Raw genomic sequence first — 18,643 nt, forward strand, 5'->3', positions numbered from 1 at the left:
ATTCACTCTTAAGTTTAACCTACACCACAGGGTTGTTGAGAATAAAATGGGGGAGAAGAGAATGAGGTAAGCCACTTTCAGCACCCAGTGAGGAAGGAGAGGTACAAAATAAATAAAATCACAAGCAGCCATGTTCAATTCTCAATCCCCAAAATATGCCTTTGGCACTCCACTAGAGGGAGACAGCCATATGAACTAATTATCATGTAGATTCAGCCATACAGTAAACATCTACAGAGGATTATTTGCTGGAGGGAATAGCCCGTGCTCCCCCTTTTTTGTACTGAACACGCAGTCTTATGAAGAATCCTGACAAACTCAAAATCTTGTAGCTTGTTGTGTGATTGTTTGGTCCTGATTAAAGGTATTAAATGACTGACGCTTCAGGAATTTTTCTGTGGACGCATACAGCTAAAATCTATGTAAGAAATTAATGTTTTCAGCACCCTAATACATTGTTTCATTGCCCTGCTACTCCAGATGAATCTATTACACAGATGAAAAAGTATTACATGCTTTGAGGAGTCTCCTTTGGACCACTATGGCTGCACACAGCCTCTAACAGAAGTCCACAGTTATTCAGTGCCTTGTCCTTTCCCAGACATGTATTCCATGCCAATTAAATATGAAGGTTTGCCAACTACAGAGGGTAGCTGGACTTTGCTCAGGAAGTTCCATGCCCCTAGTTTCCATCTCCTGTGGGGTTAAAGACTTCCATTTCTCAGTTGTATACTAGGAATAAAAAATGACTGGGGCTGTGCGCGCTTGGCAGTAAAGAGTCCTTTTATCGAAGTAACTCAAAATAGTGATTTTTACATAAAATGTACAATTAGCACATTTTACCCCGAAACAGAAGGTCCGAGATAGTGACAAGGCACACAGAAGCCCCATACTGCAAGTACTGGAAATTTTAAAAATGTTAATGTAAAAACTTTTCTATCAAGAGGACTAGACACTTACTTGAAGGTTCTTTGAAATGCCAAAAGAACACTCAGGCATTTTACTTCTGCAGAAGATACCCCTTGATTGTTAATACATATGGCCTGGTCTACACATTCAGGGGAATGAGATGGTATGGAGAAGGCAGAGCACGAAAGTGTTTTCAAAGTTCCACTCTAGTTTGTAATTCCCTGGCAATGGAAAACCAGCATAGTACACAAAAAGGCCAAGATAAAACCTCTTCCCCATGTGTTCATTTTTAAAACTGCATGCAGAAAGTTTTAAAAGGTGATACTCCCCCACCACAATCTGAAATGGTATAGTAGGGTCCCATTGGGAAAGAAAACAGAACAGTGGTATTTGAGTTGGAAACAGGAACTCCAAAGCTCACAACTTTGTACAGTACCAAGCTAAAATACATTAGTGTGACATACCTAGAGAAAAGATGGAAGGTAGGACATATGAGTGTGAATACAGGTGCTCTTCCTGGTGCAGCCCCAGAAGGCAGGTCTTGGCCACATCCATGTCTTTACTAAGAGCTAGTGTTAAAATAACTGATGAAGTGGTATAAGGCTTTTCCCTTCCACCTCACAAAATAGACTCCAGGATGAATCAGAGTTTCTACACAAACAGCCAGATGGGCAAAGGTCCTGCTAGTTTCTCTCCCCTCTATATACCACAACCTTTCAATTGTACAAACAGGCTGTCACAACAAGCAGACCCCATGCAGAGACCCCAGCTAACAAGGGAAGTTACCTGCTTGCTTATGCTAGGGTCTGACATCAAGATGCTTCAGTGCTGGCCTTAGTTCAGTTTAAAACTTTCGCTGCACTCATTTTCTGCTTACCTCTGATGTGTTTGTTGTGCAGCAATTGAGAAGATATTTGTCTTCAAAACATTTCCAATCCATCCCTGCAATCCAGATTGGATCCAGCAAGGTACATCACTCACAGTGTTATGCCTCAGGGATTTTCAACAGGAATCCCAAAAGCAAGCTATGGCCCAATATAGCCCAAGGATTCATCCACATTCATCCAGAAGGTTTCTCTTCTGATCCTATGGCTCTTAGTGCCAAACTCAATCCTTCCATCCCCAAATACCCTTCACCCAAGAAATACAAACCCACTAAGACAAACACTTGTTTGATGGTTAAAAAAATTCTGGGTTTTTTTATTGGTTTTGCTAGACAATACTAAAAAAAAATCCCTCCATTCTGAAAGGCAGGGCTTGAATTATTTAAATTTTGATCCATTTGTTTTTTTAAAAAAACAAACACACACACAAAAGGGAAAAGGGGAGAAGGGATCATGGCAAAAAAATGCTTTGTAACCTCATCTCTTCACCTGGGTCAAGGCCTACTTCATTTACTTTGCCACCCCAATGCATTTCTAAGGCAAATGAACTTTATAGAAGACAATGAGTATAGTCAGTCTGGGAGATGCTAATTGGACAACAAATCTGTGGCCAAGACAGGCTGATCAGAAACGCTAGAATTTATTACAGAAAAAATAGGTTCAATGAGATTTCAGACAAAGGCTTAAAAAGGAATATGCCCCAATGAGTATTCTACCACTCACAGCTAGGAGAGAGAGGGGATCATTTTTCCCACCTAAGAGCAGCAGCTTCTCATTTGAATCCTCCAAAGTGACAGTCCCTGAGCTCATCTGCTGAAGCATATTCAAAACAGAGGAGCAGAAGGATGCTGGTGTAACACTACCTAGGCTTTTCCCCCCCTTCAAACTGGAGACATAGCAAAGCACCACTGGAAGGATTCCTATGTCAAACACCAAGCCTGTTTGATCTGATTTGAGAGGAGGAAAAGAAGTTAAATATTTCCACTTTACCATGCTGCAGACAGAAGATGAAAGTGAGGCAGAGATCCCAGTACCATCCATTTACCTGCACTGTTTTCTCCAATGGACTGATGCAAGAACTGCATGAAATCTGGGCTAAACATGCCCACAGATGTACTTAGCCCATACCTTTTCATGCCCCCTCTTGAATCTCTGGTTTGGTTTCAAAAGATCAAAAGCACATGGGAGGGAAAGCTAGCAAAACCCCAACCCCAGCTGTCTGAGAGGAACAAAATTTCTCCAGCAGTACTGTAGGCTGTGAGGTAAAAGACATGCCAATATAATGGTATTACAGAACTCAGATTTATGGGAAAGTACTTTTTAAAAAATCAACTTGTGAAATTCTAAGGAAATAAGGCCTGCAGATTAAATGTCTGTTTGCCTTTCCACTGCCATACCCTGGGAGGGTAAGGCCTAGCTTCAAAATGCATCTGACCCCCATAATTACGCATATAAATGCCCACTGCGGAAGGTCTGATAGTTAATTTTGAATATTTTTTTTTGCCATGATCCCATTTCAGAGTACTGCAAGAAGCAGAAAATATTTAAAGGACATTTTATATATATATTTATATATATATAATTTTGAGATAAGAAAAATAAGGCTAATTCAAACCTTGCCCTGTGCAAACAAAAACCAAAACAAGATCGCCAGTCACACAAAAGGTCCCGATTACATTACCACAGTCAGCTTGTTAATTTTCCTTTTTTTTTTCCTCTATTTTTTTTAATAAGACGACATGGGGGAGCTGAATTCTCCTATGGTACAGGAAGAAGAGGGGATTTGGTGTGGAATCAATTTCAGTAAAGCTAAAAAACAATGAGAGAGTTCTGGGAGGGAGAGAAAACTCAAAACTCAGCTGACTGTTCTAAGGGGAATAAACCTGGTGGGCAAAAATTAAAGAATCAGTTAGTCAAGTAATGAATGAGTGTTTAAATTATTCTCTTGTTTTTGAAGTCTAAAGTTCAGAAGCTGTGGGTCCCATCATTACGGAGCCACCACAAAAACAGAAGTGGAACCCCCCTGCCCTCCCCCGACCTCTTTTTGAAGAAGTCTATGTCATCTGCTGCTGCGTGTTCGAAGGGTATCCCCACCCCACCCCACCCCCCGCAGGAGCAATCAGTCGCAACCAAGGAAGGGCAGGCAGGACTCAGGACGAGAGGGCGCTTTCCTTCTGTGTTGGCTGGACTTGTGAACGTTGCATCACCTTTTGGCTTTCGACATCTCTAAAATGTTTCTCAACCTAAATGAAAGAGAAGAGAGGCGCACAGCAGTTAGTGCTTGTCTACAGAGGCTGGGAAGGGGCTATCCAAAGAAAGCAAGCAACTTAACAGTATTTTAGCTGTGCGTGCACAAGGTGGAGGCAAGATTGTTTTTAAGCAGGCAGTGGCAATACAAGAAGCATCAGGCTTTTAGTCAGCCCAGCCAGCAGAGTTGACTTGGGAGGTAGAGAGTGCAATTAAGACCAAGTGGTAGAAAATATACTGTGGTGAGGTTTAAGGAGCTGAGGGATGTGGCACACCATAAGCCACGGCACTTTTGAATTGCAAGGAATCTTCTTGTGTTTGCTCTGAAGCCCTTCATATGGACCATGACAGAAATCTGTCAATTCAGCTGTGCTATTGCAGCATTATATCTGACCCATTCCATAGGCAGGACCAGGTTAAAATCACCTCCCGTTTGCCTGAATGACTGACACCTACACTAGCTGAGCATACTAAAGGCAGAGGAATAGACAGGCAGGTAATTGAACCACATGAACCATAATTCATTCCCAACCATACCTGCGTAATTGCTTTTTAAGCCATGATAATCTCCCCCCACCCCACCCCCACCAATTACAAGCCCTTGCTGTACTTACTATTTTGCGTACGTGACTTAGGGCACTCCCCTCTTTGCCTTTACAGTTTTCCACCTGGTATGGAGGGGCAATGACAACATCTTCCATCACAACTATATTCTTCTCTTGCCATTTACAATCTTTAATACTGGAAGAGAGAAAACACACACACACACAAAAGAGTTTTGTTGACTAAACTCACAGGGTCATTATGGCAAAATACCCAACCTGCAGGGGAACGAGGGGAAGACACAACTGCTTACTCCTAGCCCCATGGCCACCATCCCAACTACAGACATGATTAAACAATCCACAGTATCACCAAGGTGATGGATGCTAAAAGAAGTGGCAGCCTGAGCACAGGAGGGTTTACACTCTAAACAAATTGAGAAGGAAAATGGAAATAAGATGATAAATGAAGACAAGACCCTGTCAGAAGCCCAAAGAAAATAAGGCTACAGTGCTGGATGATACTCCAAATGCCCTCCAGCATACACCTTAAGAGATGCATCTTCCTAGGTTTACCTAGTTTGAATATATATTTTGAAGCTTGTTGCTTGGTTTGGCTTAAAGAATCATTATTGCTGAGAAATAAAATATTACTGGAGCTAGAGGGACATGATTTAAGATTCAGTTGGCACACTTATTTGTGGTATGACAAAGTTAAAGTAAATGTGGATTTTAAAAATCACTACATTAGACATGCCATTTTGAGAGTATGGAATAAATATAAATCTAGGTTGTGCCCTAAAATACTGCTTTGGATATTACCCCAAGAGACATTTTTCAAAAGAGAAATGATATTTAAATATGTAGTTGAAATATGTGAGATTTTCTGCAAGGTGAATGTAACATGAGATAAGACTTGAATACACAAGGATATACATGCCAATGTTTTTTTATGCACAATAAACAGTGATTTAAAGTTGATAAAAAGATGTTTGGATTTGATCAGACTAAGACAATATATGAAATGGAATTGTGTACGAATGATGATCATGCTATTGCGAAAATGTACAAACTTTTGTTGAGATTGGATACAGAAGAACAGGTTAAAGTATGTATGATAAAATGGGCAAAGGACTTTGAATAACAGGAGAACATGTGGTTGAAAGGTCTCAAATTTACATTAAATTTGGGTTTGAAAGAAAATATGTCACTGGAAAAACTAGCAAAAATGTATTCGAATAGATGTTGGAAATCTGAACAAGAGGGGACGTTTTATCATCTATGGTAGATATGCAACAAAGCAAAGAAGTTCCGGAAATAAATCCATTCAGTTATTCAGAAGATTCTAATAATGTACAAATGGAACCAGAGGTCTTTTTGCTGGGTTTAACGGATAAACAAATGGAAGATAAACATGGCGCACTTTTTTGTATATAACTGCAGCGAGACTACAGTATGCTCAAAAATGGAAAAACCACAATATTACCTACAGTAGAATAATAGCTGGAGAAAATGATGGACTATGCTGGCTAAATTGACGCCTTTGATCAGGGAAAAGACTTTACATGAATATTTAATTATATGGAAGCCCCTTATAGACTTTTTGCAAGAAAGAGAGCAAGATGGACTAATGATTTGTGCTTTTGAAGATTAGGGAGAGAGGAAGAACGTGTAGACAGAAAAGAGAAATACTTATGCTTATGTTAGAGTTGGTGTATAGTATGTACTGCTGTTAGACCTCTTCAAATTGAAAATTAGTATATATTCCTACTATATGTTTTTCTTTTCTCTTGTTTTTTTTCTTTTCCTTTGTACGTTTTACAAAGATTTTAATAACTCTAAATGAATAAATAGGAGATGCATCTTCCACTACTGGTCCTTTGTAGAAATATGATCAGCTGAGGATACCCTCTTTATAAAGTGTACCCCTCTTCGGAGTCTTGAGTCTCAGTGAGAAAGGCAGACTAAGTAATGTAAGTAGTGTTTCTATTGGTTACAAGGGAAACAGACACTTGGTTAGCTTCTTTCAGAGACTCAGGCCAGTTTTAGCCAGTTCAATAATCATTTCAGTTCCTCTGTGGTCTTGGCACTGACTGGTCTCCACTGATCAGTTCACAACTCTTGGCCATGCTTGGCAATCAGTGCTTAGTTTACAAGCTGGCTTTTTTCCTCCCTCAGGGAAAAAAAGATTCAAAGACTAATTATGAATATTTTTCAAGCAAAAACCCCCACTCTTGTTGGAAAGAAAACCCAAGGAGGACCAGTCAACAAGATTGTGGACTGATAAGCATCAGAGATTTTTGTTCGATGGCCAAAGAGCAATCAAGATGGATTACAGAAGCAACTTCCCGGAAAAACAAAAAGAGACAATTCCATGGCTTGCAAGAATAGGACCAAGCCTTGGCTCTCACTCTGCCTCTTCTCTTGCACATAGCTTAACTTATGATGTTCTCTACACAGCAAACTAAAGACTGCCACAATATTCAAACCGACAAACTATTCTTAGTACTTTCCTCCCAAATGATGAGAAGCTGTAGGCTAGGGGACAAATGGTGACTAGCAGGAATTCACAACAGATTGGGTGGGTACGTTACCACAACTTCTTTAAAGATATATATTTTTAAAAAACAACTGTGATTAAGAGAGCAATCCTAAGCAGGTCTAGTCAGAAGTCAGTCCCATGTCATTCGGAGGGATTTATTCCCAAGAAAAAAGTCCTTAGGATTGCACCCAAACCATAAACAAAACTAAATCTGAAAAAGGAGATTATGAACCTGAAAAGGTAATGTGTAAAACAGATTACAAAGGAAGAAAGTAGTTTAAAAAGGAGAAAAGTAGTTATTGTATGCCTGCTCACCCAGTGTCAGACCTGTACAAAACTTAGCTCATTTAAGTAGTCTTTTACATTCAATTCTGAATATCAAAGTATAGTTACAGTATTTTACCCAAAACTTTTACAAAGCTATAAAGACTAGATTGTCAATTAACTGGTGAAAGAAGAAAGCTGTGTCAGGCAGTCTATTACAAACTGACTATCTGAAGCAGAAACAATATACATTCAAATCCACCAGTTTTATCTGCTGTCTACAGGTATATGCTGTTCCACAGGTATATGTGTAAGCCAATTCCATCTGCTTCAACAAATTAGTGAAAATTTTTATACATAATGACATACACAGCCCCATTCAAAATCGACAAACAATGAAGTCAGAAGGCCACAAGTACTGAAATAGCACAGCTATGCCAACATATTTAGATGTAACGTATATTGTATAACCATCTACTTATAGGCAACTGTTAAAAATGTATACAAAGCATACATTGCAAAGCCACTGTAAAAGTATATACATGTATGCAAATTTGTTAATGTAAACAAATCCGACACAGGCATCTCTAATCTTCCTGGTACAACATGAAACTCCTTTCTCTAAGGAAAACCTGGTACAACCTGGCTATCTGGGGCTTACCTTACCAAAACCAAATATTTGTGGCCTTCTGTATTCATATGCACAACACAGACATAGCACAACTATAGCAAGGGGGGGGTGCTAATTCAGTGAAATTTTACAGGATGGTTTCCAGAACAGAAGTCACATCTTGGACTTCAGATCATTAATTTGCTTCATATGTGCTGACCAAAGCACTAGAAGTTCTGCGGTGCTCAGGCCCCATTCATTTGAATGTGTAAGCGCTGACGAGTCTGTTTAGTTTCATCCTTCAAAGTATCTTCATTCATTAAGACCGGTACATAGTCAGGACTCTGCTAAAAAGCTATCCATGTACATAGCACAATAACTCAAGTTGTGGGCACCCTGAATAAATTATGTATTTAAGAAGTGATTTGAGTGCTGTGTTGAGTCTGAGTAACTCAACTCAGTAACTCGAGGCCAGTTGCTCTCTGTCTAATCTGCCTCACCATAGTTGGTGGGAGAGTAAAAAACAGAAGGGGACAGGCACTTATACCACTCTGAGCACCTTGAAGAAAGCTGGGAAAGAAGTGTAATAAAGAGTAAATAAATGCATAATAAGTGCATAGGGGGGCTTATCCAGTGTTTTGTAGTGAGTACTAGCATATATAGATTATCTGCCTACTGGGCAGAAATTGTGGGTGTGTGCTCAATACATAGAACTCTTGGCTCTCAGTGAACAGGTGTTTCCCTGAGGCTAGTGTTGCTGAGCTGACAAAGTTGAGAGAAAGAGGCTTGTGGACAAGACCTTCAAGGACCTACTAGAATGGCCCCACTCCTGTATGGACAGCTCTTCTGCTGTCATAGAGATTGAGTCTTGCAGTTAGAGGGGTGTCAGGCTGTGGAGGGACATGATCATCAGACAGACCAATATCCTCTCGTGCCAAGGATACCCCATCTGGGGTTGGGAGGAGGTGATTTTGGTAGTGGGTGATTTGATTATTAGGAAGATAGGCAGCAGGATCTGTGACAGGCATTTTGATCACATGGTGACTTGCCTGCTGGTGTGAAGGGTCCAGGCATAGTGCGCTGTCTAGATAGGTTGATAGATAATGCTGGGGAGGAGTCAGTAGTCGTGATGCAGGCGGCACCAGTGAAATTGGGAAATGTAGGTATGAGGTCATGGAGGAAAAATTTAAATTGCTAGGCAGAAAGGGCTGGGACTTCAAAAAGTAGCACTCTCAGAACTGCTACTGGTTTCATTTACAGGTTCAAACTAGACAGGTACAGATTAGGTGTCACAAAATGTGGATGAAAAAGTGGTGCTAGGAACAAAGGGTTTAGACTTAGTAGGTACTGGGGAATTTTCTGAAACACACCAAAAAGGCACAAAAGAGATGGGCTTCACTTGAACCAAAAAGGAATCACACTGCTGGCATTTAATATCAAAAAGGTGACAGAACAGTTTCAAACTAATCCCAGGGGAAAGCCAACAAGAGTTTGGAAGCCTCAAGTTCAGAAAAAGTCCAAAGGGATGATAGTGTAAATACTTAGGGTAATATCAGTAGGAGCACTGCAAAACTGAGGATAGCAGGATGGCAAAAGAAGGCCATGTGTAGAGACAAAGAGACTGAGGGTTGTTGGTGACAGAAACACATTACAGGTGACTATACACCAGTGCTAGAAGCCTCCGAGCCAAGATGGGGGAGCTGGAGTGCTTGGTGCTAAATGACAAATGGGCATCTCAGAAAAACAGTGGAAGGAGAAAATCAGTTGGATATAATTATCCCTCGGTACATGCTATATAGGCAACACAAGGAGGGACATGTTGGGGAGATGATGCATTGTATATGAAAGAGGGCATAGAAGCAAATGTTAGAAAACCCTGGGGGAATGAACACCCCCAACAGAAGCAACATGGACAGAAATACTGGGGCTACCTTAAAAAGTGGGGTTGTATTATTGCCCACCTGGTCAAACCCTTGAAGCTGACTTTGAAATGGGGAAGGAAATAAGGGAGGTGACAAAACTGGATTATGTTGTGATACTGGGTAATACTAGGTGATGTCACCTACCCTTACAATGACTGGGTAAACATGTGAACTTGGACTTGCCCCACTGAAGTGAACAGAATCATGCAAAAGTAGTACCAGTCAGCAATTAATAACATTCGATTTATATACCACCATTGAGGACAACTTAACGCCCACTCAGAGCGGTTTACAAAGTATGTTGTTATTATCCTCACAACAATAATCACCCTGTGAGGGGGGTTGGGCTGAGAGAGCTTCTAGAAGCTGTGAACGACCCAAGGTCACCCAGCTGCCTTCAAGTGGAAGAGTGGGGAATCAAACCTGATTCTCTAGATTAGAGTTCTGCACTCTTAACCACTATACCAGGCAGGCAAAAAAAGAATTTGAGAAGTGGATTGCTGAAAGTATCAACACAAGCAGTTCTTTAAATATATTCAGAGCAAGAGACTGGCCAGAGAAGCAGTTGAGCCTTTGAATAACCAAGGAATAAACAGACAGATAAAGAAAAGGGGAAACATGATAGAGATTTATAAAATTATGTACAGGTTAAAATAGTGGATAGAAAGAATTATTTCTCCCTCTTCCAAAGTACTAGAATATAACTGTATCTAACGAAATTGATAAGTAGTAGATTCAGGACAGACAAATGAAATACTTCTTTATACAACAAGTGATTAAAATGTGGAATTCACTGCCAGAGGATGTAGTGATGGCCACAGGCATAGAGAACTTTAAAAAGGGAATAGACAGATGCATGTAGGATAGATCTATCATAGGGTAGGAAGTGAACTCTAGGGTCATCTAGTCCATGCTCAGAAGATGGCCAGTGGCTACTAGCTGTGGTGACTAAAGGGAATCTCTACATTCAGAGGTAGTAAACCTCTGAATACCTGTGTCAGGAGACAACATCAAGGGAAAACCTCATCCTCTATGCCATATTGCTGGCCCTCCAGAGTTTACTGGTTGGCTGCTATGTGAGAAAGGATACTGAACTAGATGGAACACCAGTCTGATCCAAGCCCCCTGTTCTTCATCTTTCCAGCCTGCTACTTACGTCTTGTGTATAGTCTGGAAAAGCTGCTGTCCTTCCAAAGAGACCCCAGCACTAATTGCATATGCCTGGCTCAGCTTTTCTTCCTTCTCCATCCGTGCTTTGTTCGCAAGCTACAAAAGGAAGCAGAAGAGACACACTGATATTAACCTGGGACCACAAACAGAGGCAGATACTGGCTCTGCATATAATATTAGGACGAAAGGGTGTGTGACCAAATCTAGTTAGGTGAGGTAACTCCCAAATGGTGCAGAATACACAGCACAGCACAGCTTCAAGAGGAGTTTGGCCAGGCAACTGAGGTGGGGAGCACTTGGACACTAAATCCTGATGAAATAATGGAAAAGTGGGGGGGAGATACTCTGCAAGTTTTGGAAGAAGGGGAAACAAAAATTGAAAGCATTGCCACTTAAAGGAATGCTAGATTTGTGGTAACAGCTTTCATTGCTTGCCTACATTCAATTATATTAATACCACAAAAGATAAAACATGCTAACAAAGTCTTCATGTGCTGAAGTGGATGAGACACATCTAAAACTGGGTAAAATGTTTTTTCTTCCAATGGCTGCTGGGTCTTCTCATCCAGGGAATGTTTCTATAGACAAGTAAAAGGAGCTAGATTTGCCTTGCTTCCACTTCACAGAGCAAATTACATCATCATACACAAAAGTTTGAAAGGGAGTAAACTGGTATTAGTGCCTAGGATTTCAAGCATCACTTGAAATTACTTGGTCGACCTTTAAAAGTGTTCTGTCAAATTCTGACACAATGCCTCTTTTAAAGCAACAACTTGGGATTTTGCTCATAAGAAATTTATACTCTTAACATACATGTGAAGTAGCCACCCTAAATCTTTTTTGAGTCCAATTGTATGGAATCTGCTGTATAAATTCCAACTCAGTCACTCCTTAATGTAGTCTCCCTTTGAAACATTTGTGCTGAGGTACTGCAAGCTTTAAACCACCAAGCATTCCTAAAACTACAGTCCTCACCTGGGAGACAGAGAAATGAAAAGGAACAGCCCTGTTATACCTGGATTCAGTAAAGACTGGGTTGATTAGCTTAGCACAAGTAGCAGATTGTTCTTCTGAACAGATTTTGTTTTCATCTGTGCTGTACAAAGGAACCTAACACCTCTTCGCCCTGAGAAAGTGAGCCTCCTGACCACTACCCTTGCCTTTTTGCCATTTGCAGGTTCACGTATTGAAAACTCTCTACCAAATTTGTCAAAGAGTATACATCTGAAAGGTGCCAAAAGACTCTTATTTTGGCTGCAGCACATTAACATGGCCAACCCGCTAGATTTTACCCTCCATAATGCTCAGGGCTTTCTGACTTTCAAACTCTAGTGGTGCAGTGGGAGGCCTCTGCGGTCCTTCTCCATACAAGGATCAGAAAGGCAGGTCAGAAACCATGGACCTTTGAACCAGACCTGGGATTGCCTCACAGTGGAGCAAAACAATGAGGGGAGGCTAGACAAAGCAGTCACAAGGGCCCACTACAATGGAGACACCAGGCCCCATTTCAACTACAGTTGGTTGGTAACCCTGTATATCAACAGAAAAGCATCTTATTACATAACAGAGTTTAACAACTAACTTTGATTTAACTTTGTAACAGAATAAATGATTATTGCAGCAACTGTGAACAAATAGGGTGGGAGGGAGCAGTGGGGTCCCACAAGGATCACTATTAGGACAGGAACTATTTAACTTGTTCATAACTGATTTGCAATTGAGGGTGAGCAGCACAGTGGCCAGGTTGGCAGATGATACCAAATTACTCAGGATGGTGAAAACCAAGGCTGGTTATGAGGAGCTCCAGGATGAGTGGGCAATGTGGCAAATGATGTTCAATGTAAGCACAGGGTGATGCTTACTGGAACAAAAAATCCTAACTGTAAATACATGCTGATGGGGTTTGAACTGGCTGAAAGCAAGCCTGGGGCTGTAGTGGATAGCTCAATGAAAACGTTGATTCAGTGTTCACCAGCAGTGACAAAAGCAAAGTTTGTGTTGGGGATTATTAAGAAAGGGACTGAAAATAAAACTGCCAATATCATAAGACCCCTGTATCTATGGTAAGGCCTCATTTGGAGTACTGTGTAAAGTCCTGGTCACTATATCTCCAAAAAAATATTACAAGGCTGGAAAAGTACAGAAGAGAGCAACCAAGATGATTAAGAGGTTGGAGCACCTTTCCTATGAGGAAAGGCAAAAGAGTTTGGGACTGTTCACTTTAGAAAAGAGACAACTAAAAGGGGACATGATAGAAGTTTATGAAATTATGTAAGAGCAGAGGAAGTGAGCAGAGGGAATTTTTCTCCCTCTTCCATAATATTTGCATGCGGGGCTGCCCAATGAATTTGAGGGGCACACAAAAATGAGGGGGGGGGGAATTGTACTGATGGCCAGAAGCAGAATGGCTTTTAAAGAGGGTTAGACAGATTCACGGGGCAGAGGGCCAATGGCTAATAGCCATGATGACTGAAGAGAAGATCCACAGCCAGAGGCAGAAAACCTCTGAATACCAGTGCCAAGAGGTGACATCAGGGGGAAGCCTTGGTCTCTATGTCCTGTTTGTTGGCCCTTCATAATAACTAGTTAACCGCTGGCTGAAAAGGTTGCTGGATTAGATCAACCATTGATCTGATCCAACAGGGCTCTTCTTATTCTCTGATGACCACAATCTTTTTCACAAGAAGCATTACAGGCACACTGAGGAGAAAAACTAAAAATTTCATCTTACATGACTACATGAAGTTGCAAGTTAGGTCACTGGTCCATCTAGCTCACTCCCATCTTCTGCAACAGGCAGAGGCTCTACAACATCTCATGCAATGATGAAGCCTTCCCATCACCTGCTACCTAAGATCATTTAACTGGACATGCCAGGGATTGAACATGGCATCTTCTACAAGCAAAGCAAGCGCTCTAATATTAAGGATCAAACCTTTTGGTGTTCAGTCAAAGACTGGAGAGGTCACTTGCTACCCTGCTAACCAACCCCAAAACTGTCAATGACCAACAGGCTGAAGCTCACAAGCTTAGTTTTAAAAGATACACAGCAAGATTTCATATTGCTAATGATTTGTAAATGTAGTTCCAGGGGTCTCAGTGACAGGAAAATTAATTTCACAAAGATATCTTACCTTGCTAACATTGAGTGAAGCTAAAGGTGGGGGGGTTTCTGTGCGGTCATTAATAATTTCCACTTGTGAAACATACTGTAAGTTTATAAGCAAGATATCAGCATGGTTCGGCTTGCCACTCGAAGAAGGGCATTCTGGACAAAAACACAGTTAAGGAAACAAGCCTAAAAGAGACCTCAAAGCACCAAAATGACATCAGTGCCTCAAAGAGAAAGGATGAATTGCCATACAATTTGAGGAATGGCTTACTTACATACAATTATTTTTATCAGAGTAATTCACCAGTGAATATATCTGTCATCTCATTCATATCCCAGACTTCCTTCAAAGAATTCAGGATACTGACACAGTCTCCCCTTCCCCATTTTATCCAACAACACTGTGAGGCAAGTTAGGCTGAAAAAATGACTAGCCCTACGTCACCCAGGGAGACAATAGTGAGGATTTTTTAAACCTGAATCTCCTCCGATTTAGTCCAGTGTTCTAACCACTCCACCACACTGGCTTTGTATGGTTTTATGTGTAAAGTTTCTTACTGTACCGATGACATTGGCTGGGGTTGAAGTTTAGTTATTTTATGCCAAGAAAAGGGTCTTCCTTTTCCAAAAGCTTGAAGCAAACAGAACGTAAGCACTTAATGCTTTGAGCACTACCAAGCAAATCTGAGACCAATGACTTTGTTGAGAGCAGGTAGCTCACCAGTACCACCACTGAAACAGCTCTATAATCCACACAGACAGGAGAACAGACAAGTTGTGTCAGACGTTAGTACTTAAGTATATGGCTGCCTTTCAGTGACCCAGAACATGTGTTACGTGACTTCTAGAGATTCCTAGGCTCAGAAAGTGAGTATCTAATTGGACTTCTCAACACAAAGCCCACAAGAGGCACTGCATTGCCTCTTCAATGACATCCCAATGGTACATTGTCAATAGCATTAACTTTGATTAATATCTGTACCTGTATAACATTCAACTGTGGCTATGGTGAGATTTGCAATGGAGATAGCAGGGAATGGGGGACCCGAGTATGAAATATCCACCACGGATCCACAAAGAGTCACAACAGGCTTACACCACACAAGGGAGCCTTCCTCAATCCACATACAACATGTGCTGATAAGGTGGTGAAAGACAACCTGTATCAACATAATACTCCAAAGATCTTTCTAAAATCTGTTCTGTAAATTTCCACTCTCAGACATGCAAACATTTGGATCCATCAGAATGTTTCCAGGGATCAGAGGAACAGGAACAGTATTTCAAGGAGGCATTTGGGGCTGCAGCAAGAGGGAAATACTCTGGTGGAACCAAATCAGACATCTCCAGCACTTCAATACATGCCACCTCCACCCACCCAATAAAACAATCTTTTCCATTGTATACTGTTTGCTGGTATCCCTAGTCTAGGCTTTTTTAATTTCAACAACCTCATGGCTGCAGTACCACATGTAAATATTTAACATTGTTATTGTCCAACAACAACCATATTCCACTCCACTTCACGAAGGCAAGTTAACTCTTGTCTTAAGACTTTCTTAGAAAAAATTCACAAGCATGTATTTGTCATTGCATGAATGCAAGATAACCTGTAAATGCAAATCAACTGTCACAGATGAAACCAACACAATTTTCAAATGCAACACTGTCTAAAATGGACTCGCCTCACATATTTAGTCAGCAAGCAATGCACGTCTGAGTCAAGTTCAAGTGCCTTCCCACACTTCATACAAGTAGACCAAACAAATGAATTTCACTGAGATCCAAAGATCCTGTTTTAAGTCACTGCTGTACCATGAAGGTTGCTGGGTGACCTTGGCCTAGCCTGTCCTACCCCACAAGGTTGCTGTAAAACTCACTACAAATTAGTCGTTTCTGTCTGCATTTACACTTGGGAGGAAAGGATAAAAACACAACTTGCCGTACGTAGCTCACCTTCTCCCTTTCCAAATCCCCCACCCGATTCGCAAAGCATATCCCTCTCCAAACCCTATTTGTACTAAACTTGCCTCAATTTCTGCCCAAAGCTCTTTCTTCTTCTCAACCGACAGGTCAAGGCTCTCTGCTTCATACCCACAAGAGCGTCTACTCAAATTTATTTAATACTGTCATCTATAATTGGCCTTTCTCACTGAGACTCAAGGCGGATAACACAGTGTGCTGTCTTCGATATCAGCCACCCGACCAAGCTTTGCCGAAGCTTTACAAAGCCAACCTGCTGCGCTCCCACACAGGCCAAGGAATGTCCTCCGACCTGGAAAGACCGGCAAGCGAGAGGCAAGCAGCCCCCCTCCCCGCCGCCATTACTTCCCGTCCCATGCGACTTCCCTCCATGCCAAGGCTCGCTCTCCTCCTCCTCCCTTCCCAGGTCCGGCGGGCCTCGTCTTTCCAGTCCCCGAAGCTGGGCCAGACCGGCAGCCTCGGGACAGAGTAGGTGCCGTTCCCGTCCCAGGCTGGGCCCCACCTTGCCAGCCCCCCCTTTCCCCTCCGAGTCAGGATACTGAGCGCTAGCATCTTGCTGGGGTAGTCGAAGGCCACGACTTCGCCCTGCAGCCGCTGCTCCTGGCAGGTCCGGCACGACACTTGGCTGCCCACACTGAAGAACTCGCCGCCCAGCGCCGCCATCTTGTCTCAGGCCCAGGCGGCGGCAGCGGCGGCGGAGGCACCTTTCGCGCCCCCGCCGAGCCGCCGCAGCGGCGAGCAGCCGCCGCCGCCTTGGAAGGGAGAGGGAAGCGCCTCGGGAGGGAAGGGCGGAGCGGGGCTGTCCGGAACGACCCCGGCCGCCGCGCCAAGCCAGGCCAGACCCCCGCCCGCTCGCTCGCGTGCTCCGTTTCTTTTTCGGCCGCCTGGCGTGGAAAAAAAAAAGAGAGAGGGAGAGGGAAAGGGAGAGAGCGAGGTGTGGCCAAGACGACGGCGCCCCGCCTGACGTCAACCCCTCCCACACCCACGCACGTGACGTCACCGCGCAAGACGAGCGGCGGTTGGTCGGCGGCAGAGTTAGGGAAGGGGATGGGAAGGAGAGACGAGGGAGGGGGCGTGGCCCAGGGGGCGTGGCCGAGATGGGGCGGTGCCAGCGCGGTTTCCCGGCATGCGGGAGGGTTTTTTTTTTAAAGCGGCGACTCGTGGCGTCATTAAGTTTCGTGTGTTAGGAGGCGGTATACGTGGAAAGTGTGCACATGTTATCTCGAAGGCACGTGTCATCCGTGTTCATATGGTAGTCCTACCAGATGGCTGGCCATATTAGCCTGTACCGGCTACACGAGTCCAGCGGAGACCTTAGAAACTATTTTTTTCAAGCACCAGACTACTATTTCCAGACTTTACTATATACTCTCTGGTACTTTACCTATGATCCTAGCGGGGAGTTTCTATGTTGTTCAACACGTCAGTCTTATAATTGCTTGTGCTCTGTTTCAGCATTTCTACAACTCTGTATTGAATTTCTGCTGGTTTAAAATCTTTGCAAATTTGCATTTGTATTCTCTATTGCACTGCTTATTGAAATGCCTTTGAAATTGACTCATACTGTGTAATCCTGCCTTGAGTCTCAGTGAGAAAGGCGGACTATAAACGTCGTTAAATAAATAAATGAAATTATAGGGCTGTATCATAAGAAATATCTTGAAGAGATACCTTGCTATTGGGTAAGGGACAAGGACTAGAAACTATGCTATTGGCTGCATAGACAGTAAAGTGCTACAGTAAAGTTGGTTAGTCTTAAAGGTGATAGTGGACTCTTCTATTTTGCTACTAAAGACTAACACAATTAACTCCTCTGCTACTAGATACTTTGAAATTGCCGAATATGTTACTTATGCTTTAATTTAAAAAGATTTCATCTGTGTGTTCTTTTTTAAGCTGGTTTTCAAATTTGCAGCTACCAAATGTCCAAACTGATGATCATATTGTATTTTTGTCCTAGCTATTGATTGCATTGTATTCACTTGCATTATGGATCTCAGTAAGAGGGGAAGACTATAAATAAACAATAATAAATAAATAAGCAGCATAGGTAACTAGAGCACCAGGTGCCACTGGGTACTTTTGAAGGAGAATGGCAAGCATGATTCAAGTACTATTACTCCCCACATCCTTTTTCAGCCTGCAGTCCATTGAGAGAATAACTGTGAGGATGGGGGGGTTTTTTTGTGTACATATTTTGAGTGTTCTGAGATGTTGGCTGGCTTCATTTCAGTTAGTGTTTTTTTATATTTTCAAGTGAGTTAGAATGCAGTGGCAGAACAAAATTGTCTTGTATCTGATGAAATGAGGTATAACTCACAGAAGTTTATACCTTGGAAAAAATTTGTTGGTCTTTAAGGTGGTATGTTCTTTTTATAGTTAAATGGATGAGAATAGCAGGGCTTTAAATCTTTGAAGAGAAAGCAGCCTTTGTTACAATCTGGGACTTTTTTTTTCA

General features: G+C 42.1%; 1 protein-coding gene across 1 annotated transcript; it reads right to left on the reverse strand.

The window, feature by feature from the left end:
- Positions 1-2,083: 2,083 nt before the first annotated feature.
- LSM12 (LSM12 homolog) lies at positions 2,084-16,932 on the reverse strand. The gene is made up of 5 exons (XM_054995470.1): positions 16,725-16,932; positions 14,225-14,358; positions 11,077-11,186; positions 4,655-4,781; positions 2,084-4,036 (listed from the first exon to the last, which is right to left on the reverse strand). The coding sequence occupies exons 1-5, from the start codon at positions 16,846-16,848 to the stop codon at positions 3,944-3,946; spliced, it is 588 nt and encodes a 195-aa protein (XP_054851445.1). The 5' UTR covers positions 16,849-16,932; the 3' UTR covers positions 2,084-3,943.
- Positions 16,933-18,643: the final 1,711 nt, after the last annotated feature.

This window comes from Eublepharis macularius, chromosome 12, assembly GCF_028583425.1.
Source record: "Eublepharis macularius isolate TG4126 chromosome 12, MPM_Emac_v1.0, whole genome shotgun sequence".
Taxonomy (NCBI): domain Eukaryota; kingdom Metazoa; phylum Chordata; class Lepidosauria; order Squamata; family Eublepharidae; genus Eublepharis; species Eublepharis macularius.